Raw genomic sequence first — 19,655 nt, 5'->3', positions numbered from 1 at the left:
AACATCAAAGATATTTCTTCATCCAGATTAGTATCATTTTTGGCCACCCTGAAATTACACTAGATGCTTTTAGCAGCTAGACTGCGGTTCCTCCGAGAAGCCAAGACATAAGTATGGTTCTGAATGTGTGTCAGGGGACCAGAACCGTACTTTCGAAAGTTCCATAGAATACGTCGAACGCGTTTCGCCTGCGTCCCGTGTGCCGCTTTCGAACATTCGAATACCGGATTCGAACGTTGGAACTGATGTTGTAACAATTTTTGTTGCATTCGTTGTACAGCATTGGTGCCAGGAGAGACTATAGGTCCGAGACAATATTAATCTCATTCCCCGGGACATGTCCGCGTAGGAAACGAGCGTTCTACCCTCTGCCATTAGCGCTATCAGTAAGCCGTCCCCGGGATGCCGGAGTAGGGTTCTATTTCCCCAGGACCCCATTTGACTTTCAGGGCCTTAATGACGACGGGAGCAGATTTAATGGTATCGGGGATTGCGGCAGGGCGTCGCCGGCGGGCAGACGGCACCTAAGGCCGGACAGCGGGATGGATTTCTCATTACCGTCGGCAGGCAATTAAACATCAGACCTAGAGCTCGAGCGAGCTCGTGAAATGTGAGATCTCGAGATTCGAACAAAGCTAAAACAAGCTACTGAAATGTACGATCTCGACCCGATATCCATACAAAGATAAAACAAGCTCTTGAAATTTAAGATCAAAACAAGGATCAAGCAAGCTACTGAAATGAAAGATCTCGACTGAATATATCTAAACAAACCTAAGGAGACCTCTTGAAATGTAAGATTTTGAAAGAGACAGTTGAAAGAGTTGGAGCAAGATCTTGGAATTTGTGATATCGAGATTTTAACAATGCTAAAACAAGCTACTGAAATGTAAGATCTCGACCCGATATCTACACAAAGGTAAACAGGCTCTTGAAATGTAAGGTCTTAAGGCCGAAACAAAGCTCAAGCAAGCTACTGAAATGTAAGATTTCGACATGATATCTAAACAAACCTAAGAAACTCTCTTGAAATCTAAGATGCTAAGATTTAAAACACAGACGGCATCGAATTCGAACAGGAATCACATACAAGTAACCAAAATTAAACTGCGACGAACCTTCACAGTACTTCGTAGACATAAGAATACTACAGGAAAGGACAGTAACTTTATGTTTAATTGAGGGTCTGCGAGTAATGATTTTTCTATAAATGTGCGGTGACTCTATAGATCTTCCCTTTTTATCGTACTACAGGGACCCAGGAGCTCTAATGAAGGAGGAGGACTCAAGGGAAAATCAATACAACCTGATGGATAAGGAGTCTTACTGTATCTTTGAAACTTATATAATCTGGGACGGGCTCCCTTTGGGGGGTTGATTTGATTTTGATGACACAGTTATTGACAGGATGCTCCCTAAATATCGCACATTGACCCCAAGTTTACCTCTGTACTAACAACGCTGCTCTGTTAGTGAATTAGCACCGAATCACTAGAATCTTAATAAGAATAGGGGCTATTATGGCTGTATCAATGCCAAATTACATCGCAGTAGCAAATTTATGACTTATGTTTTGTGAATTGGCTTTTGTGTTTTGTCTATGCCGTGGTCAAGGTTGTACAGACATCGTCCCGGTGCTCCAAGGAGGTCATGGTCAGTCTTTTGCCACGGGAACAACAAACATACACTATAGATCTCCGTGGTTCAACCCTGTTGTTTCCTCCCCTACACTAACCCAGTATCGACCATGTCCGGTCAATACCAGATAATACACGACTGCTGTTCAGCCTGGGGTAAAATGAGGTTCAACCAGAACTACCCCCCCCCCTTCGGCCCTGATGAGCAATTTCAGGCGAGGTTTTCCCCACTTCTTTATCTGATTCCTCCAGGAATCTTCCATTACACGCCAGATATCTGCCGGGGTACAGCCGGGTAATGCCATCAGGGAGCCGTCTCACGGAGGGAATGAAATAAGCGGGGTGGACCGAGCAAATTCTGATTGTATTACTGGGTTGCTGATTGATCCGTAACAAGACAAACGAGGTTCACGACTGAACTCCGGCCTAGCCCCGTGGTTCACCGCATATCGTTATCAGAAAAGGCTCAAAGCACATTCCAATGTGCTGAGAAAATTGGTACCTTTTTTGGATACGTTGATATGTTACTTGATGCTATTTAGAAGATTGCAAAATTCCAATGTTCTCAGAAAATCGGTACATTTTTTGATACACTGACATGTTACTATATGCTATAGAAGATTGCAACATTCCAATGTACTGAGAAAATTGGTACCTTCTTTGATACACTGACATGTTACTTTATGTTATAGAAGATTGAAACATTCCAATGCTGAGAAAATTGGTACATTTTTTGATACATTGATTTATTACTTTGTTGGCTGCTATAGAAGATTGCTGATGTTGCGTTATTTTGGCAAACCACGCCCCTGCAGTTCCATGGGGGAGGGGGGGGTGAGCTGTCACCAATATTATAGTAGAGGTCACCACCCGTGTTATCATAAGGGGCGGAGTACTTAACGCCATTGTAACTGTACAATCATCCGCAAAGCACGGGAGAATCTGAACACAAATGACAACTTACAGCTCAGTCCGTGTTTAAGTCCAAGACCCACCGAATCAATTCTATGAAGCCAACATCATGCTCGGTGGAACTGGTTAATTGTAGACCGTATATAACATCGAACAGAAGCCCTGCATGGCCGGCCTGTGATCGTTAATGTGGCCATAGGCATAATGGGTTAAACATGGTGCTTACGGAAACCGATAAAATCAATACCTATCTGCCATATGCTCACCGGTTCTGCCCAGCAGCTGGAACGATCGTTCAACTTTCACCGACATACAGGACAGAGTCGTCCGGAGTCGTCACAGACCATCACCGCAAACGGAGAAAACTGTTGAGTGTTGTCCGTACGCTTCATAGCGTTGGGTTGTCTCAAATTAGAAGTTAACATGTCAATGGTTAATGAAAAATGGTGGTACTCGACGCCTGGAGAGGTACAGCAAGACCACGCCACACCTGCCCACATTTCTGTATTTCTTAGTTATGCAAATCAACATGCATGACAAAATGATGAAGTTATCACCAATGAATACGACATAGCGTGACAAAAGATACAAAACATGTTGGAAAGGTAAAAAAAGACAGGAGAGTCTTTTAAAAAGATTTGTTTTAGACAAGACCTGCCGTTTTGCACTCCTGATGGTAACTTTCACGGTATTCAGTCTATCGAACGCGCCCTAAATTCTATAATGGAAGATGTCCGGATTCTGCACACTACGCCTCCCCGCGGTTCTGACCCGTCTGACAATGTGTATGATGAGTCGGTTATTCATCAAACCAACGGCAGTCTCTGACGACATTATAGATCCATATAATGTGTAAAACAATAGCCTTATTTTCCCGACGTACCTAACGCGTTAGGTATGCAGGTTTCTGAAAGTAGCAGACAAATAAAATATTCATTCATGTGGATGTAATACAAAATACATCAATCCACTGGATAAATCTCTGAAGACGCAGACGTTTCAGATAACGTTCGGTATCTTCCATCAGTTCCTGACGTTCTCAGTTACTGATAAAAGATAGAGCATGCTATCTGAAACGTCTGACTCATCCGGGAAGTTACTGAGTAGCTTGATGTATTCTGTATCACGTAAGGTTACCTCGGTACCATCCTGGTTAGTTTACGTCCGCTAGAATAGTCGCTAAGGCCATGTTGATTTGCTTATATGGATGACATCCTCCGGGAGCCCCAAAACTGATGCGCGCGTGCGAATAAAAAAAAGTTTTGCAAAAAAAAAAGTTGCTTTCATTATGAAATCTACGTGGTCATGAAGGTTGAACAAAGGGCACAGAGTATCGTTTGGCGAATAATCTACTCTTCAAATTCATTTCTTTACATTTTCGTGTTTTTTTGTTTGAATTTGGCATTCTACGACATTGGTATCGTTTTCAAATATTTTTTTGCAACTTACGGTATAAATTTGTTCATTTTGCAACTGTTTTGTATGATTTACAGTATGGTTGAAAACTTTTTTTTTTGGAAACGGCCGAAAATTCATGCGCGCGCGGATGTCATCCATATAATCAAATCAACATGGCCTTATTATATGTATTTATTTCAGTGGTGCCGTCAACATAAGTGCTTTCCACTTGAGTGCGGCACCACCATGTCCGGTACCTTTTTCTATGTGAATGAATAAAAAAAAAGGTGGGTAGTGACTATCGAAGCGTAAACTAGCCAGGATGTTCTACCTGGCTGTCTAACCATTATCAAATCGAATTCCTTTCTCCAGCAACCGTTGTCTTACAGTATGTGAAGAACGACAAAAACCATAGGAACCATCATAATCATCTACACGGCCTGTATCAGCTGGGACCAAGCTAGTACATATTTCACTCCACACAGCCACGTGAAGCATTTCTTTTCTATATTACCGTGTTTAATCCCAGTGTCTCTAACTACAGTGTCCGTAAAAGTTAAACTTCTGCAATGCATTTTACCACTTGGGTTACACAGGGAAATGGATGGAACTATTTGTTGCTTGGCACGATAGCAGTGCCCAGCAGACTTTACTCGACGATGGATGAGCTTTTGAGACTTCCATAAATTGTTTTGGGAGCAGCATGTTGTGCTCAAGACCGGATCTATACTTATAGCCTCTAATTCGACAACAAGAGCGGTGTCGTGCGTAGACAAGAATAATCGTCTTGGATCCTCCATCAATATTCCTTCCCTGTGTAAGTAGCAGCCTTTCGTGCACTTTTCTCGGATTAGGCCGTGCAGTAGCACGCAGTCCTAGTTGAAAGGAAAAAGGCCATTAATCGCTCTGTGTAGTTTCTGAGAAACCTCGGTGATATTGTTTCGACCCTGTCGCTACGTATGGGCCATCTCATCTGTCATCTTGTATTGAACAGCCCGCGGTCTTTTAGGGTCACCTGCGCCTGGGGGTTTGCAATCCTGCGGGATGGGCTCCGCCTAACAGTTCGCTTCTTAATGACTTGACCTCTTCAGTTGCTGATAGAAACAGAACAGCTTCCACTGTTTTCAAATCGCCCCTACTGGAGATTGTAGGTCTACTAGATGGACGATGTTGTTGGACAGTATTGAGCGGGTAAAAATAGTCCCAGCATGGGTGCCGACATCTCAAGTCCCCGGTGCCTCTGGAAAAGAGCTGTTGTCAGCTTCTACTGCTTTCTTCAATTTGTCTTTGGTTCATTGGAAACTGCAGGTCGTTTGGCACAGAAGACCCCGAATACAATCCGTTTAAATGACGGAGGAAAGGGAGGGCTGGCGGAAAAGAGTCATGAACATCCATGAAACCCTCACGACTAGATGATGATGAATGATGTAAGCTCCCGAAATATGAAAGAAATGAATCAGTTCCTGAATGCTGCGTGCATCACGCACCGTTGGCGTCTTATAAGCACGTATAAACAGCCGCCCAGGTGCAGCTGCATGCTCTGATTCCTCAACATAAGCAGCTCGGGTTACAGAACGGCCCACAAGGTCACAACTTTCGGGTTACATTGTACTTAGCTGGACGGTCAACAAGATGATGATCACACGCTGCTAAAGAAGGATCCTACACCGGAACTCCAAGATTCAACAGTTTAAAAAGTATATTTCAATTTACGCAGGCTATTGAACCCGCGTACGCGTGCGGTATTGTTAGTGGGAAATTGTGCGAAAAGACTGCGATGGGCAGGACGCCGTGTTGCAGGGGACTCACTCGCTCTGTCCTTGGTGCTGAAAACCCGGTTATTGTGACCAGCTGAGCTTTTGTACATACGAATCATTTCGGGGCAGTGTCTCGTTATATAAATAAAGGCTATTGATTGATGGGCGGCACACACCATGGAAAGATACACAGATAAACTTTCTTCAATGTTTCATACTACTTTAAGTCACCTGCCACGCTACTTTAACTCGCTACCATTATCAGAATGTTTCCCTCTCGCAGGGCCCCCTGTTATCGTCCCTGTCACAGGTTCATACGAACGTCGAGCCAGATGACACGCTACATTATAAGTGTACTATTGCAGTCTCCATAGATACGTATGATCATTCCTCAGGTCTGCTGTATTCTTGTGTTCTCATCCTTTTCTTGAAATGTCTAGCAAAAGTTGTCAAATGAAGTTTTTTTTAGTTTACTATGGAAAGGATCAACCTATTTTGATGTATCACTAGCGAATCACAAATAAACTGCCTACAGCCAAGAGAGACACATATAAATTTACTGACATTGGCAATGGACAAGGTAGGCTTTCACCGTCTGTACAATTCAGATAGTGTGATATATCTAACGGGTCATGGGGTGAGTCTGGTATGTTCAGACCTGGTCGGGAAGGTCAGTGAATTTGATTGCATATGATACAACCTTGAGCTACATAGTCAAGCCTTTAAGCGACTTGACAGCAGCGGTAAATCTATGGTCACATTTATATGGCAGAAACGTAAAGCTCGAGTGCCAGGGTCAGGGGAGAGGTAGTTAGAATGCGCAGTGGGGAGTTGTTGTCATTCCGACAGACATTCTCTGACGGATCGGCTCTGCCGAAAGGCGAGTCAGACGATCATTTTCCCTCCCCCCGTGTGCGGTTAATGCCAGGCCGTGTCGCCTCCCCCACATCTGCATACTTGTGCTTCGTCTACCTCTACACGTCCTCATCACTCTTAACGTTATGTAACAGCCGTAACTAATCTGCTAATTCAATTTAGTAGCTTTTCCTTTCTCTGCACGCACTGAAATATCATCAACGTCGTTCATGTACAAAGGTAGAACTGTATATCATCTAATGGCTCTTAATGTGACTTCTTTGCTTTAAAGTTCAAAGTATTATATAGGCGCTCTAGTCTAATCTCTCATACATAGATAGGGCCAGTTGTCCCTCCTTGCACAGAATTAATTCTTTCCGTCTACCTGGCAACTTTTGAAGTCACGTACTTCATGCGTAATGCATTGTGTCCGTGAGCTAGTTCGCACAGCATCTTGGCACAATCACTGATTGAAATGAAACCCTAACCAGCCGCGGTAGGACGTGGATTACCTGTGATCACTAATGGTGCCCTCTTGTCAACCCAATTTGAAGCGACGACTCACTGTGCGGAGGGAGATAAGATAAGTATGTCAGTGCTGTCAACACGTAGACTAAATCTCAGTAAAGACCGCGACAAAAGGATATTAACAGTCAGTTAGTCCAGACACCCTGTACTTCATGTGACGCCGTCGGCGTTGTTGTCCTCAACTCAAGTTCATCACAAAATCTCCTTTCTTGGCACATTTTGTTCGCAAAAGCTGCAACCCACATGTCAGTTTCATGTTACTGTATACACTAATACACTAACTTTCTCCAGGCGACCAGACATCCCTTCTGCGGATGATGTTATATCTAACTAGGTGGTAAATTCACGAATCTCTGTGACAGTTTACTCTTCAGGACTGGACTATTTTTACTGTTGCGGCTATTGAAAAGCGGCGTAGTACTTAGTCCACTGTTACAGTGTAGGGCGTTAAAATCATCTTTATTTCAGTGAATATACAAGATGGAAATTGCTTGGTTAAAACCAAGGTCAGCCCTTTATCCCTTGCTATACTTAGAACAGGAGGGCGCAAGGCATGTAAGACAAATATTAAAAGCTATTTGCCTCAGACATTTTGGTGTGTTAATTAAAAATCAGTTTTCACATATAAATTGCAAGTATATTTTCTACATTTACATAGGAAAATACGTTTTAGAAATATTAAAAATTGAGCATGTTACATCATATCTAACTTCTACAAGACAACAGTCCTGAAGTACTTTCGCAACTGGTGTGTTTCTAGCACAGTACATGGCATCATCTAAACATGAGATATGTACTTAGAAAGGATCTGACGGTCTAAGAGAGACTATGGCTATTTAGAGGAATAACTGCACACAAGGTTACTAGCGTACAATCAAAAAAGCGTAATTTGCTAAAAAATGTTGCGCTGTGTGAACGGCTTAGCGATTGTCTCGACTAGGTCACACCGTCTGAAGCTCTAATCGCGCCGTTTCAATCCCCAAATCCAGGATTTGTGCTAAATTCATTCAAAGGTTGACACTATGGTCGCCTTTAATCTTGAAATATTGCTGGATCCCAGGACTGAATGGGTCTATGATAAGATAGAGAATGCGATGACGAACGGCGTGCCACGGTCCCTGACAGTCGCGCTCTGTCATACCTGCATTGTTGAACATAGATTATGTAAATATTGTAACTTGAACAAAATAGAAGACGAACGCCATTTTGTAACAGAATGTGAACTGTACAGCAAAGAAAGAAATGAACTGTATACGTTTGTACAACACCTATTCCCCTATTTCACGCACTTAAGTACTATAGAAAAATTCATATTCCTTATGCGACTAGACAATCCACCCATCGAAAAACAGATCTGTACGTTTATTGCTGCAATAACAGAAAAGCGAGGAGAAATTTATATAACGATAGTTAATTTTGTATCTGTTAACCGTGTTCATTCTTATTGTTTTGTTGTGACCTGTACTTAGCCAAGTGTGGTAGAAATGTGCAATAAAGGTCTTCATTCATTGTTGGGCGGGGTTCATTCTGGGATCTACCAACCATGGCGCAAACGGGGGGGGGCGGTGCTCGGTGCAGACAGAGAATTATCGTATATAGAACCGTGACTATCTAGTTGTATACCTGATCTAGTTTTATACCTGATGCACAGTTCTGGATAGTCTGCGCGTATCCATGAACGTAGATTTGGACCAGGCACGATTGTGGGTAACCGTGCCTCAGTATGTCTCTAACTTCTAAGTGGATAAGGCACGGTTCTGGATACAACAAGAATTACCACGTTGTTGTTATGTGGGTCAATTATGATATACTGGTACTATTACAGCATGAGAGGATTCATTTTGTTGGGTGGGATCTATGACGCATAGGAAGGAGGGCATAGAGAAATAATTGCCCCGTTCATGTTCTTTGGGTCTATTATTATATATTGGTACGGTTATAGCATGGGAGGATTCAGTGACAGCTGAGGCCGGGTTATTATATTAAGGTCCGGTTTGCTGTAAATGCCCGATTTCTTTCCAAACAACATGATGAGTTTATGGTATATGGTATGGGCGATTTTGTCTTTGTCGGAAAATTAGAAGCAGCGAAATGTCAGTAATCCGTTCCTAGTTTCCACCAGACTAACGACTCGGGTTCAAAAACACTAAGATTGCCTGTCTTGGCTGTTTTGTGTATTTTTATATATTGCCGTAATTGACTGTGTATATTTTTTGCTGTACATGTGTTTTCACACATACATTGTTTGTTTGTTTTTTTGTATAGGGGGGGCAACTTGTAAAGGTGCGTACGCACCTGTTTTGCCCTCCCTTTCACTTTGCATAAAATACCAATAGACAAATAAGATTTAGCCCAACAGGGAGAATTATTGGCCGATGGGAGATTGAAACCCTAACAGTATACCGACCCCCATGGCCAGTCTGACCTTATTTCTGCCTTAATTCTTCCATCCAAGCACCCATTAATAATAAGTCTTGCTGGAGGCTAATTCATTCCTGGAAGGTCCTGGAAAAAATTGTCTACAAACATGTTTATAACCACTTTATTTCTAACGACCTTATCTATTCCTTTCAGTCTGGTTTTGTTAAGGGGGACTCTACTGTGTGTCAACTTGTTTACATTTAATCTGTTTAATCATTTAATCTCTGAAGCTCTTGATAACGGAAAGGAAGTTCGTGCTGTCTTTTTGGACTTTTCCAGGGCCTTCGACAAAAGCTTTTATAAGCGGCACGAAACGTTTTTTTTGTTACATAGTATACTCTGTTTTTGTTTGTAATATATAAATCATATAACACTTCTCTTTAGATATATTACTGTATGTATGGGGTCTAGTGTCTCAGCGCACTACTTTACGACTATTTGTATGACCATTGTATTTATGTTAAATGTTAAGTGGGGCTGTGAAATAAGTTGTATAACTTTATTCAATAAAAAAAATAAATACTTCATTCCTACCACACGTTACACTTGACCATGCATGGTGTGCACAACCCGTCAGAGGCGCCTCCGGAAAATCGTCCACTATTAAGCACGAGGCAAGAAGTGTGCTGTGCCGTCATCACATTCATGTAATTGGGCCATTCTGCATTCACGTCTGCCACCGGGCGAATAACCCCCGGTTACGTTATATAACGTTTGGGGTTAATGTATGAAGGGATGTGACGTATGCGTAGCATTTATGGTCCAGTGGTTAGCGACCCTGCCTCTGGACCAAGAGGTTGGGAGTTCGAATCCCGGCTGTTGCCATCTACGTCTGGTGCTGAGTGAAAAAAAAACCTGCGGTTACGTCATACAACTTTTGGGGTTAATGTATGAAGGATGAACCATGCTTGGCTTAGTGGTTAGGGACCAAGAGGTTGAGACGCGGCTGTTGTCGCTCACCCGACATGCACGCTACTGGAAAGGGTTGCACTCGCACTCCCAATGACTGGACGTTAAGCTGTGGTCCACTCGTCATTGCGCTTGTCGAAAAGAGCTGGGGGAATGTCTCCTGTGCTGTAAAGACTGTACATAGCGTCTGTCTTCTCTGTCACGACCAGTGGGAAATTAGCTCTTCAGTGAGTTATGAATGGATCGAGATCACTTTCGTTTCCTTGTGTAGAGCTTAAATTGGGCGCAACTATACTAGCTAGATAGAAAGGTCATCAATATTGATCTATTACTGTCTATCACATGGACAATATCTATTACACATATTATGTCTTCATTGTCGACGAAGCCTTTCGTTCGAGTAAGGCCATGTTGATTTGATTATATGGATGACATCCTCCGGGAACCCCAAAACTGATGCGCGCGTGCGAATAAAAAAAAGTTTTGCAAAAAAAAGTTCTTTTCATTATGAAATCTACGTGGTCATGAGGGTTGAGCAAATGGCACAGAATATGGTTTGGTGAATAATCTAGTCTTCAAGTTCATTTCTTTACAATTTCGTCTTTTTTCGTTTGATGTTGGCATTCTACGACATTGGTATAGTTTTTATTAATTTTTTTGTAACTATGGTATATTTTTGCTCATTTTGCAACTGTTTTGTACGATTTACAGTATGGTTGAAAACTGTTTTTTTGGAAACGGCCGAAAATTCATGCGCGCGTGGATGTCATCCATATAATCAAATCAACATGTCCTAATTACAGAAATGTTGCGCTTAAGAGCAACGGCAAATGTAGGGAATGCGCTAAAGCGATAAGGGTACTTGCACGAAACAGGGGTTCATAAACGAAATGGTTTTAGGGAGGATGAATGGGGAACACTGCACGGAGTCGGTAATATAACCCAGAGAATTATATATACAATAGCGCGCGACGGACACCTGCACATTTATGTAGGGGTTGAATTTTCAAACAAGTGGAATAACATGAAATTTCATGTTTTCATTATTCAAACTTCATAGAAAATTTATTCTGAGCATCATACAAGGTGTCATATGTATTCTGCATATTACACCCGGTCGTAGTCGGTTTTGGTCGGCTGTGGTGTTAAGGCATACCGGATACACAGCTAGTTATCGCCTAATCTCCAGATCCCAGGGTACCGGTGGCAAAAAGCCAGGCAGGCAGTATCCATTGGCCAGAGAGGTTCCATGCGCCATCCAAGGGGGCAGCGACAAAAAAAGGGGCCATATATAAAATGTAACGATCTTCCCCCATCAACATCTGCTTGGAGAGTAGTTACCAGCATACTAAGTGCCATAAACAGTGCAAAAAAAAACAACAGATTTCCTGGAACTGAGCCTACACCAGCAATGACGGAACCACTTAACACGACTCTCATGTTTGCCTGTCTATTTCCGTACGACATAGCCACTTGTTGCACGGCGCCTCCGGAGTCGTGAGCGTGTGTGCAGTACAACAGTCTAACGCTTCCGTGCGCACGTCTGGTACACGTGAGTTTTCACCAAAACCAATTAAGTCCCCGGCTCGTCTCGCGTGTTTCTGAAGTCATCAATCGTTCCGTGTTTGGAGCAGCTTCAAGCAAATTTCCTCCGCGCTGAAACGGCAGGCGCTGATATGTTGCCCTAATATGGGCAGCGCAGACGGCAGAACACAACATCAATCAACACGCGGTATAGAGTAAGGGCCAACACTTGATTACCCATTGTAGAGGTGAACGTCAATGGCGAAAAATAGCGCGCAAATTTCTTTTCAAAAGAGCCAGACCGCTGCCCGCGCGCCGATCCTGTAATTAAAATGGCTGTCACTGCCTTGGTGATGGATCCCCTCGCTGCCCGACCCCAATAATAGCTTGTGTACCTTCAGTGAAGAGTTTCGCCCCGCCTGAAATATCACCGGCGATCAGACGGGGCTTGACGTGAGGTGGACCCGCGGAGTCTTTGCGCATTTGTCAACGGAAACTCTGACAAGCAATTCAAACCGCCAGATCTATCTAAAGAGCACACTGCCTTACCTTGTTGATCTACTCACTGATAGACTGTTAGCGCCGCAAATAAGCATATAGACTCTGGCTCAAAACAACCTGGCCGGCCACAAGAATGGGCAAAATATTTGTATATATAATATAGTGAGAAATGGACTTTAAATATCCAGAAATATACAAAGAACTTTCATTCAGACGGTATTCCGGTTCATTCCGCCTCTCGTGTGAAGAGGGTATAATCCAGCAAATGAAAGATGTCCATGATGTATTGTTGTATTCTGTAGGTCCGTCTCGCTTCTGTGATAACGACGTGATGACACATGTAGGTGCTTAGCCGCGCGGAGATAGAGATAGCAACACTGAGTTGCAAAATTGAACATGAGGGAGAAAGGGGTTCCGTAAAGTCACGATGGGCGGACTAGGATTGCACTGGTCTAAAGTGACTGGAAGGGAGGAAATTGTCGGAAAATGACACGTCTAATTATGTTTTCCTCCACAGGACACAGAAGGAAACTTCTTTCTTCTTCTTCCTCTTGTCTAAACCTTCCTCTTGCCTAGGTCAGTGACCTGGGCCATACGTCTGTCACCATGGTAACTGATGCAATAGCAGACACCCTGTGGTGTTGGATTACATTACATGTATGTAGCAAGTGGCAGGACAGCTTTCGCCATGGTAATTGGTGCTGTAGCAGACACCCTGTGGTGTTGGATAATACATTATGTAGCGAGCAATGGCGGGACAGAGCTGGAGGGCCGACTGAATGTGCTTGAGTAAGAATAAACCGAGAAGTAGTTTGTTAGACCATGTGAAGGTATGCACAACAATATTCATTTACTTTCTAGTTTTACATTAATACGATTGCTTCTACTGGTGGAGGCTCCTATGCCGTATCCATAGTGGGAAAAATAACTTAAAAATTTTACTTTATATTCAATCATTTATAAAGGAAACTAAAAGATTTGAGTAATTCTTTCCTATCAATTTTGTAAGTTTTGCCTTTTTTGCCTGGTTACACATTGTAACCTTATTTATTCTATTCTGTTATTATTAAGCTTTGCATGTCTGTTTTTGCATTTGCTTTTGTATTTTTGTAATGTCAGATGGCGACATGAACATAAGCTTCGGCTTGAGTGTGTCGTCATCCTGTCCACTTTGCTTCTAAATGTTTTAATAAAGAAAAAAAATTCAGCCACTGTTGATGGATATCCACGCTGAAGATTGGATACTGGCAACGTTGATTTCACTCAAAATGATCCACTACTAAGGCATCAGACAGGAAAGATGCACAACGACACAGGTACGAAGTAGCCGTCCTGGGGCCAGGGGATCTGCTGCTACCAGGTTGCATTTTCTCAGACTTTGACGGGGCAAAGGTCTTGGCAGCCTGTAGGTCCTGTGGAGTACATTACGGTCCATTTGTCCGTGTACTTGACAGGGCTGGAAATACTCGTACCACCTGCATATGCAGGTTAGTGCAGGTATATCTGATGTCTACCGGTATCTAACCGGCACTGGTCCGTGTACTGGACTTGTATACAAATGTACGATTTGCATGCTGCATTGACTCTTAACACCTATGAAGTATAAACAAAATAATGGCAAACGTTTCTGAACAGTTTTAGTAAGATTCCCAAATTCTGAGTGATGCAGGTAAAATTTTTCAAGTGCAGGTATACAGAAAAAAGTGTTTCAAGCCCTGACTTGTTAATACAGTCTGTAAGTTTCCCACTCTGTACATGAGGCATTGGTTGACGTATCATCAGCCTTTTACCTCCTCCCCCCGTCCTTAATCCCGTAGTTTTCCGGGAAAAGGATGTTCCGTTCACCTGTCTCATTCCCGGCCGTTAAGCGGTTATCCCCCCAGCAGGGACTCAGCGTACACAGCACTCCAACCGGTGCAAACTGGCCCATTTATGCACAGCTGTAAATCCAGGGATCTTACCCGTCTCTGGCTCTCGGACAGAAATCTGTCTTGCTTAATGTTGCGGCCATTACGGGATTCCTAGTTTCGCTTGGGCCACCGTGAGGGGTCAGATTGGAAATGTTCCGCCTCTAGAGGAGGGTTTTGAGAGGGTTTTAGGGGGGAGATTCTGGCGCTTAGTTGTGGAAAGGCGCGCAAATGAGGAGAGACAGGCTGATCAAAAATTGAGAACGTTTCAGCTGGCTGATATTACGAAGGTGAAGGATGCAAAGGAGACGCTGTTTTTCGCAAAGCCTACTTGATTTGTACAAATTGTACAAACACACAAATATCACAATATCTTTACTGGCAGTGATGTTTACACTACTTTAAGTTGGTTCTTCCCAGGAGATGACTCAACTGATACAGCGGGAAAATATTATTGTAGTATGGCGAAGGGTGTTCGAAAAACTCACAAAAATCACAATATTTTACTGGCAGAGTGGCAGTGTTTTTTTTAAACTGCTTTAAGTTCGTTCTTCCCAGGAGATGACTTAACTGATATGGCGGGGAAAGATTCTTTACACAAAAAGCCGTCTCAATTTTGCGCTTGATATTGTTTTCCGATAAAAACACTACATATTGGGACAGGTGTCATCTTTACTCAGAGAAGGGGACATGACTGGTTCACGTCAAAGGGATTAGACGTCAGTACCTTGGACAGAACTGTTGCGTTACATTATACTAGTATTCTGTGAATGAGTAGCCTCGGTAGATCGTCAAAATCAGGACACAAAAACATGTTTGTGTACATGTGTTTCCCATTTATGAGTCAGTGTGTTTATTCAGGATTCGCATCGTTACTAAGATTCAGAAACAGCAGTGCCAACCAAATTGTTTCTGGCCCGTTTCAACAACGTGTTTTTCTTGTCGTGTTTCAGGGTTTGGCATAACGACATCACAAAAATCAGAGACACGGCAATATTCAACACCATCAACCAAGTTGTTTATGATTCGTTTCAATAAAAGTTAACATTTTTTTCTTGTTGTGTGTTTCAGGGTTTGGCATGACGACATCACAGACATCTGGGACACATCTAGTTGTTTATGGTCCACTTGACAACCGTTTTTTCTTGTGTGTTTCAGGGTTTGGCATGACGACATCACAGATATCTAGGACACATCTAGTTGTTTATGGTCCATTTTGACAACCGTTTTTTCTTGTGTGTTTCAGGGTTTGGCATGACGACGCCTCAGACGGACGAGGGAAAGATCTTCCTGCTGTTCTACGGCCTGTTCGGCTGCGCCTCCACCATCCTCTTCTTCAACCTGTTCCTGGAGCGCATCATCACCTGCCTGGCCTTCTGCATGAAAAAGTGCCACGAGCGCGACCTGAGGCGTAAAGGTCTCCTGAACCAGCAGCCGTCCAACAGCCACAGCTCGGAGGGGGACAGCGACTCCCTGGAGGCGTGGAAGCCGTCCGTGTACTGGGTGATGCTGTACCTCGGCATGGCGTCCGTGGCCATCGCCTGCAGCGCCGCCGCCATGTACAGCCCCGTGGAGAACTGGACCTACCTGGAGTCCATCTACTTCTGCTTCATCGCCTTCAGCACCATCGGCTTCGGGGACTACGTCACCAGCCAGAACGTCAAGTACCAGAACCAGCCGTTCTACAGGTTTGTATCTGTCTGTATCTGTATAGCCGGTATATATAACCGCCCTCCGGCGTAACTACTAGTATCACACCAGCTTCCGTATTTGCATCTGTATAGCCAGTATAACCGCCATTAGGCCCACCTGTGCTTGGTGGCAACGAGTTCCACTTTACGATAGTTCTTCAACACCTCAATTCTTAGTTGATAACTCTGATATTTGAAGGCATGGCCGTTCCGCATTCGTTTCTGGACTGGTGTCAGATACTTAGTGATTGGTACGTTCACAAGGTTATAAGTCATAGTCTGGACATTTTTCGTCTGTCTTCCAGCACCATCTACTGCAGGTTTCATTTCATTTCCGCTACACTAAAAACTACACTGCAGCATCCTTCGGCTTGGTTCTGTGCCCTTTCCAGTTTATCTTAGTCTCTCTTTTTATTGCAGGTTCGGCAACTTCATCTTCATCCTCATTGGTGCCTGCTGTATCTACTCTCTCTTCAACGTCATCTCCATCATCATCAAGCAGTTCCTCACGTGGATCATCAGGAAGACCGTCAAATACTGCTGTCGCTGCTGCAAGAAGAAACAGAAGCCCAAGGGCCGGCCCAGAAGGAACGCCATCACCCCGGGTCACCTCAAGAGGCGGCTGCAGATGCAGAGCAGGGCCAACCACGCGGACAACAGCTCTCGCTCGCCGACGGACGTGCCGCCGCCCCCGCCCGAGCCCGACAGGCTCAGCTACGACAGCGACTCGGACAGTAGGAGAATGTCGGGAGAAATGATCTCCATGAGGGATTTTCTCGCGTCCAACAAGGTCAGCCTGGCCATCATGCAGAAACAGCTCTCGGAGACGGCAAACCACGCACGCGCTGCCCCACCCCCCAGGCACTCCCACTACAACGGCGGCGGGCTGGCCGGGGGAGTCGGGGCGCTCGCGATCCTCAACAGCAGACTAGCGGGAGAAGCCAATAAGCAGTGAAAAGAAAACCACGAGGTATGTTTGTACGTTCGTCACCAAGTCAGCAAAGTGTTGGCATCTAGCATGCAGATCACTTGTAGTCTTGGTAAGAACTGATGAAAGTTGAAGTTAAACGAAAGATGGAATGCTTCATTGCCTGTTGGGATTCTCTCAATAGTAGAGGTGAAAATCTCTTCAAGTCTCTGTGAGAGCAATCTGTGAGGAAGGATTGAAGCGCTGTCACGACCAGATGCGCCTCACACCGGCACGAGCTTGGAAAAAAGCAAAATGTGCTTAACGTACAATAAATGCGGACTGGGCTACACGGGATGACTGAAAAAGCCGCCTTATTTCTATTCACTGACGTCGGTGAAAACCTCTGAGCATGTAAGGCTTCAACAGATCAACCGAAGATATCGGCGAGAGGAAAAAGACCTCCACAAGTGTGTGTAAAGACTTGAAATAAAAAGGCCTTCAGTCGAGGAGAGTGACGCAGTCACGTATTGGCAATAAACCGTGATAGGAGGACAGCGATGACTGGACATGGCGGCAACGTTTAACATGTGTCACCGGTTCAAGCAACAGACAAAGACATGAACTAACTCTGAGAGACGTTGTCTTTCTGATTAAGTATAAACGTTATTCCTCATATAAAGACGCTTTAAGTAACCGTGTCGACAACACGTCCAGTGAACAACTGATGTTTTATGCGGAAGTCTACCATAAGAAGATCCATTATGTAATGGGTCGCATATTCACCCATGACTGGAAGCTAAGATCGCCACAATATCTACATGCAAGGTGCTGCAGCTTCTGGCAAGGAGACATCATATACGGTCATCTGCAAGCACGCAGTTGTCGAGGAGACCTTCTCTTTAGTACTTTCTATACCGCACAAGACTTTGTAAACGTTAGCAGCTTATGGCTACCAGAAGTCCAAGAATGTAAGCTCTCTCTACCCTACAGGCATTTTCTCAGGAACAGAAGCAGCACGTTGAAAGGGGATTGCCATCTTATTCAGCGACATACTAACGCTATACATACCCATCTACAATCTATATGTACGTCTATAATACATGTTGGTCTTGTTAGGGAAAATTACCACAAGATAACGCCTTCAACATGTATTCCTGGGTAACGTGACTCCCTCAAAGCTCGATTATTGCAAAGTAGAGCTTTTATTTGACCTAATTATTTTCATTGGACCGATAGAAAGGCATCAATGCTGCGGTTCTTTTTTCGAAGGCGTCAAAGTGTAACTTTGCGTTTCTCCCCGACTATTACCGACATTTTTCACAACCAACATGCTGTGACTCGATCTAATGACGTAGTATGTCAATGTGACAGGTAGCATTCTGCCGATGAGAAGGAGCATCACTTTCATAAGATGGTAGCATCCACAGCAGCCGTGTCGCGGTCCAACAGATTAGGAGGGAAACTTCTAGAAATTTCAATACCGGGTCCTCGCTCATAGACCTACAAACAGTGCCTACGCAGCAACAATAGAAGTTGTGGTCACAAACAAGGTTGGATGTTTGGTCGAAAATAACCAGCCCACGATACCTATTTTTCTACAGCATCGTCACACAGAGCACCACAGAGCACAAAGCGCAGGCCTCCGCCAAGGCAAAGTAGTGTTGAAAGTTTCCCAGACTCCCGATGGCGACGGGGAAAATTCCTGTCAAATTTCTGGATAGATTTTTCCTAAAATGTAATTATGGCGCGAAATCCCCTCCCCCCAGCCACCAAAAATTATCCATAATTTTTTTTAGATAATCCGGTAAAAGAAATCAACCGACGGACGCTAGCTAGTAAACCTACTTGGTATACGTCATTGGAGATTATCACTACTACAATGTGTTCGAGCAGAAAGAACGGTTTTCGAACAGAGAGAACGGTTTTCGAACAGAAAGAACGGTTTTCGAACAGAAAGAACTGTTTGAAGATACAGAACGGTGGTCGAGCAGAATTAGAAAGGACTGTATTCGAACAGAAAGAACTGTGTGCGAACAGAAAGAACTGTGTGCGAACAGAAAGAACTGTGTGCGAACAGAAAGAACTGTTCGAAGATACAGAACGGTGGTCGAACAGAATTAGAAAGGACTGTGTTCGAACAGAAAGAACGGTTTTCGAACAGAAAGAACTGTTCGAAGATACAGAACGGTGGTCGAACGGAATTAAAAAGGACTGTATTCGAACAGAAAGAACTGTGTTCGAACAGAAAGAACTGTGTTCGAACAGAAAGAACTGTGTTCGAACAGAAAGAACGGTTTCTTCAAGGAACGTGACGCTAGTATTTCCTTCAGCGTTCAGGCATGACAATATTCGGCCCAGTTTGACTGTTGCGATTGCTAGAGCCATGTGCATTTGCAAGAAACAAGTTGTTGAGTCTCCACCAAGCGCTCTGTAGACATGAAAAATGAGGTTCCATCACCAGCGTTGAGCACAAGGTGCGAAGGGAGCCGGCAGATAGGTGCCCGCGAACTGTATCGCTTCAGTCAGCAAAATGATGCCGGGGACTGTCCACTAACAACTGTGGAGAGGGAAACCGCGATAATAGGTATGAACCTCCCCTCATTCAATTCGATCCTCCACGCATCTTATTCTTTTGTTGCCCCTTTATACAACCAGAAACTTGATTTCACGAATTTAATCCGACTCCGAATTTAGTCCGTAAAATG

General features: G+C 43.9%; 2 protein-coding genes across 2 annotated transcripts in view; one reads left to right on the top strand and one right to left on the bottom strand.

Moving 5' to 3' along the window:
• Nucleotides 1-2,910, bottom strand: part of LOC109472293 (protein YIPF4-like) — a 122,118-nt gene extending 119,208 nt beyond the window's left edge. The window contains exon 1 of the mRNA XM_019771971.1: nucleotides 2,816-2,910. The gene's annotated coding sequence lies outside the window, so the exon portion shown is untranslated. The remainder of the gene's footprint in view (nucleotides 1-2,815) is intronic.
• Nucleotides 1-18,712, top strand: part of LOC109472119 (potassium channel subfamily K member 13-like) — a gene marked incomplete at its 5' end in the record, with an annotated part of 74,420 nt that extends 55,708 nt beyond the window's left edge. Inside the window, 2 exons of the mRNA XM_019771697.1 lie at nucleotides 15,596-16,037; nucleotides 16,461-18,712. Of these exons, the coding sequence (XP_019627256.1) occupies nucleotides 15,596-16,037; nucleotides 16,461-16,995 (977 nt within the window). The remainder of the gene's footprint in view (nucleotides 1-15,595; nucleotides 16,038-16,460) is intronic.
• Between the last annotated feature and the right edge of the window lie 943 nt (nucleotides 18,713-19,655).

The sequence above is a fragment of the Branchiostoma belcheri genome, unplaced genomic scaffold (assembly GCF_001625305.1).
Source record: "Branchiostoma belcheri isolate BF01 breed outbred unplaced genomic scaffold, Haploidv18h27 scaffold27, whole genome shotgun sequence".
Lineage (NCBI taxonomy): Eukaryota > Metazoa > Chordata > Leptocardii > Amphioxiformes > Branchiostomatidae > Branchiostoma > Branchiostoma belcheri.
Note: the sequence above shows the minus strand (reverse complement) of the source record. Positions and strands in the feature narration are given on the sequence as shown.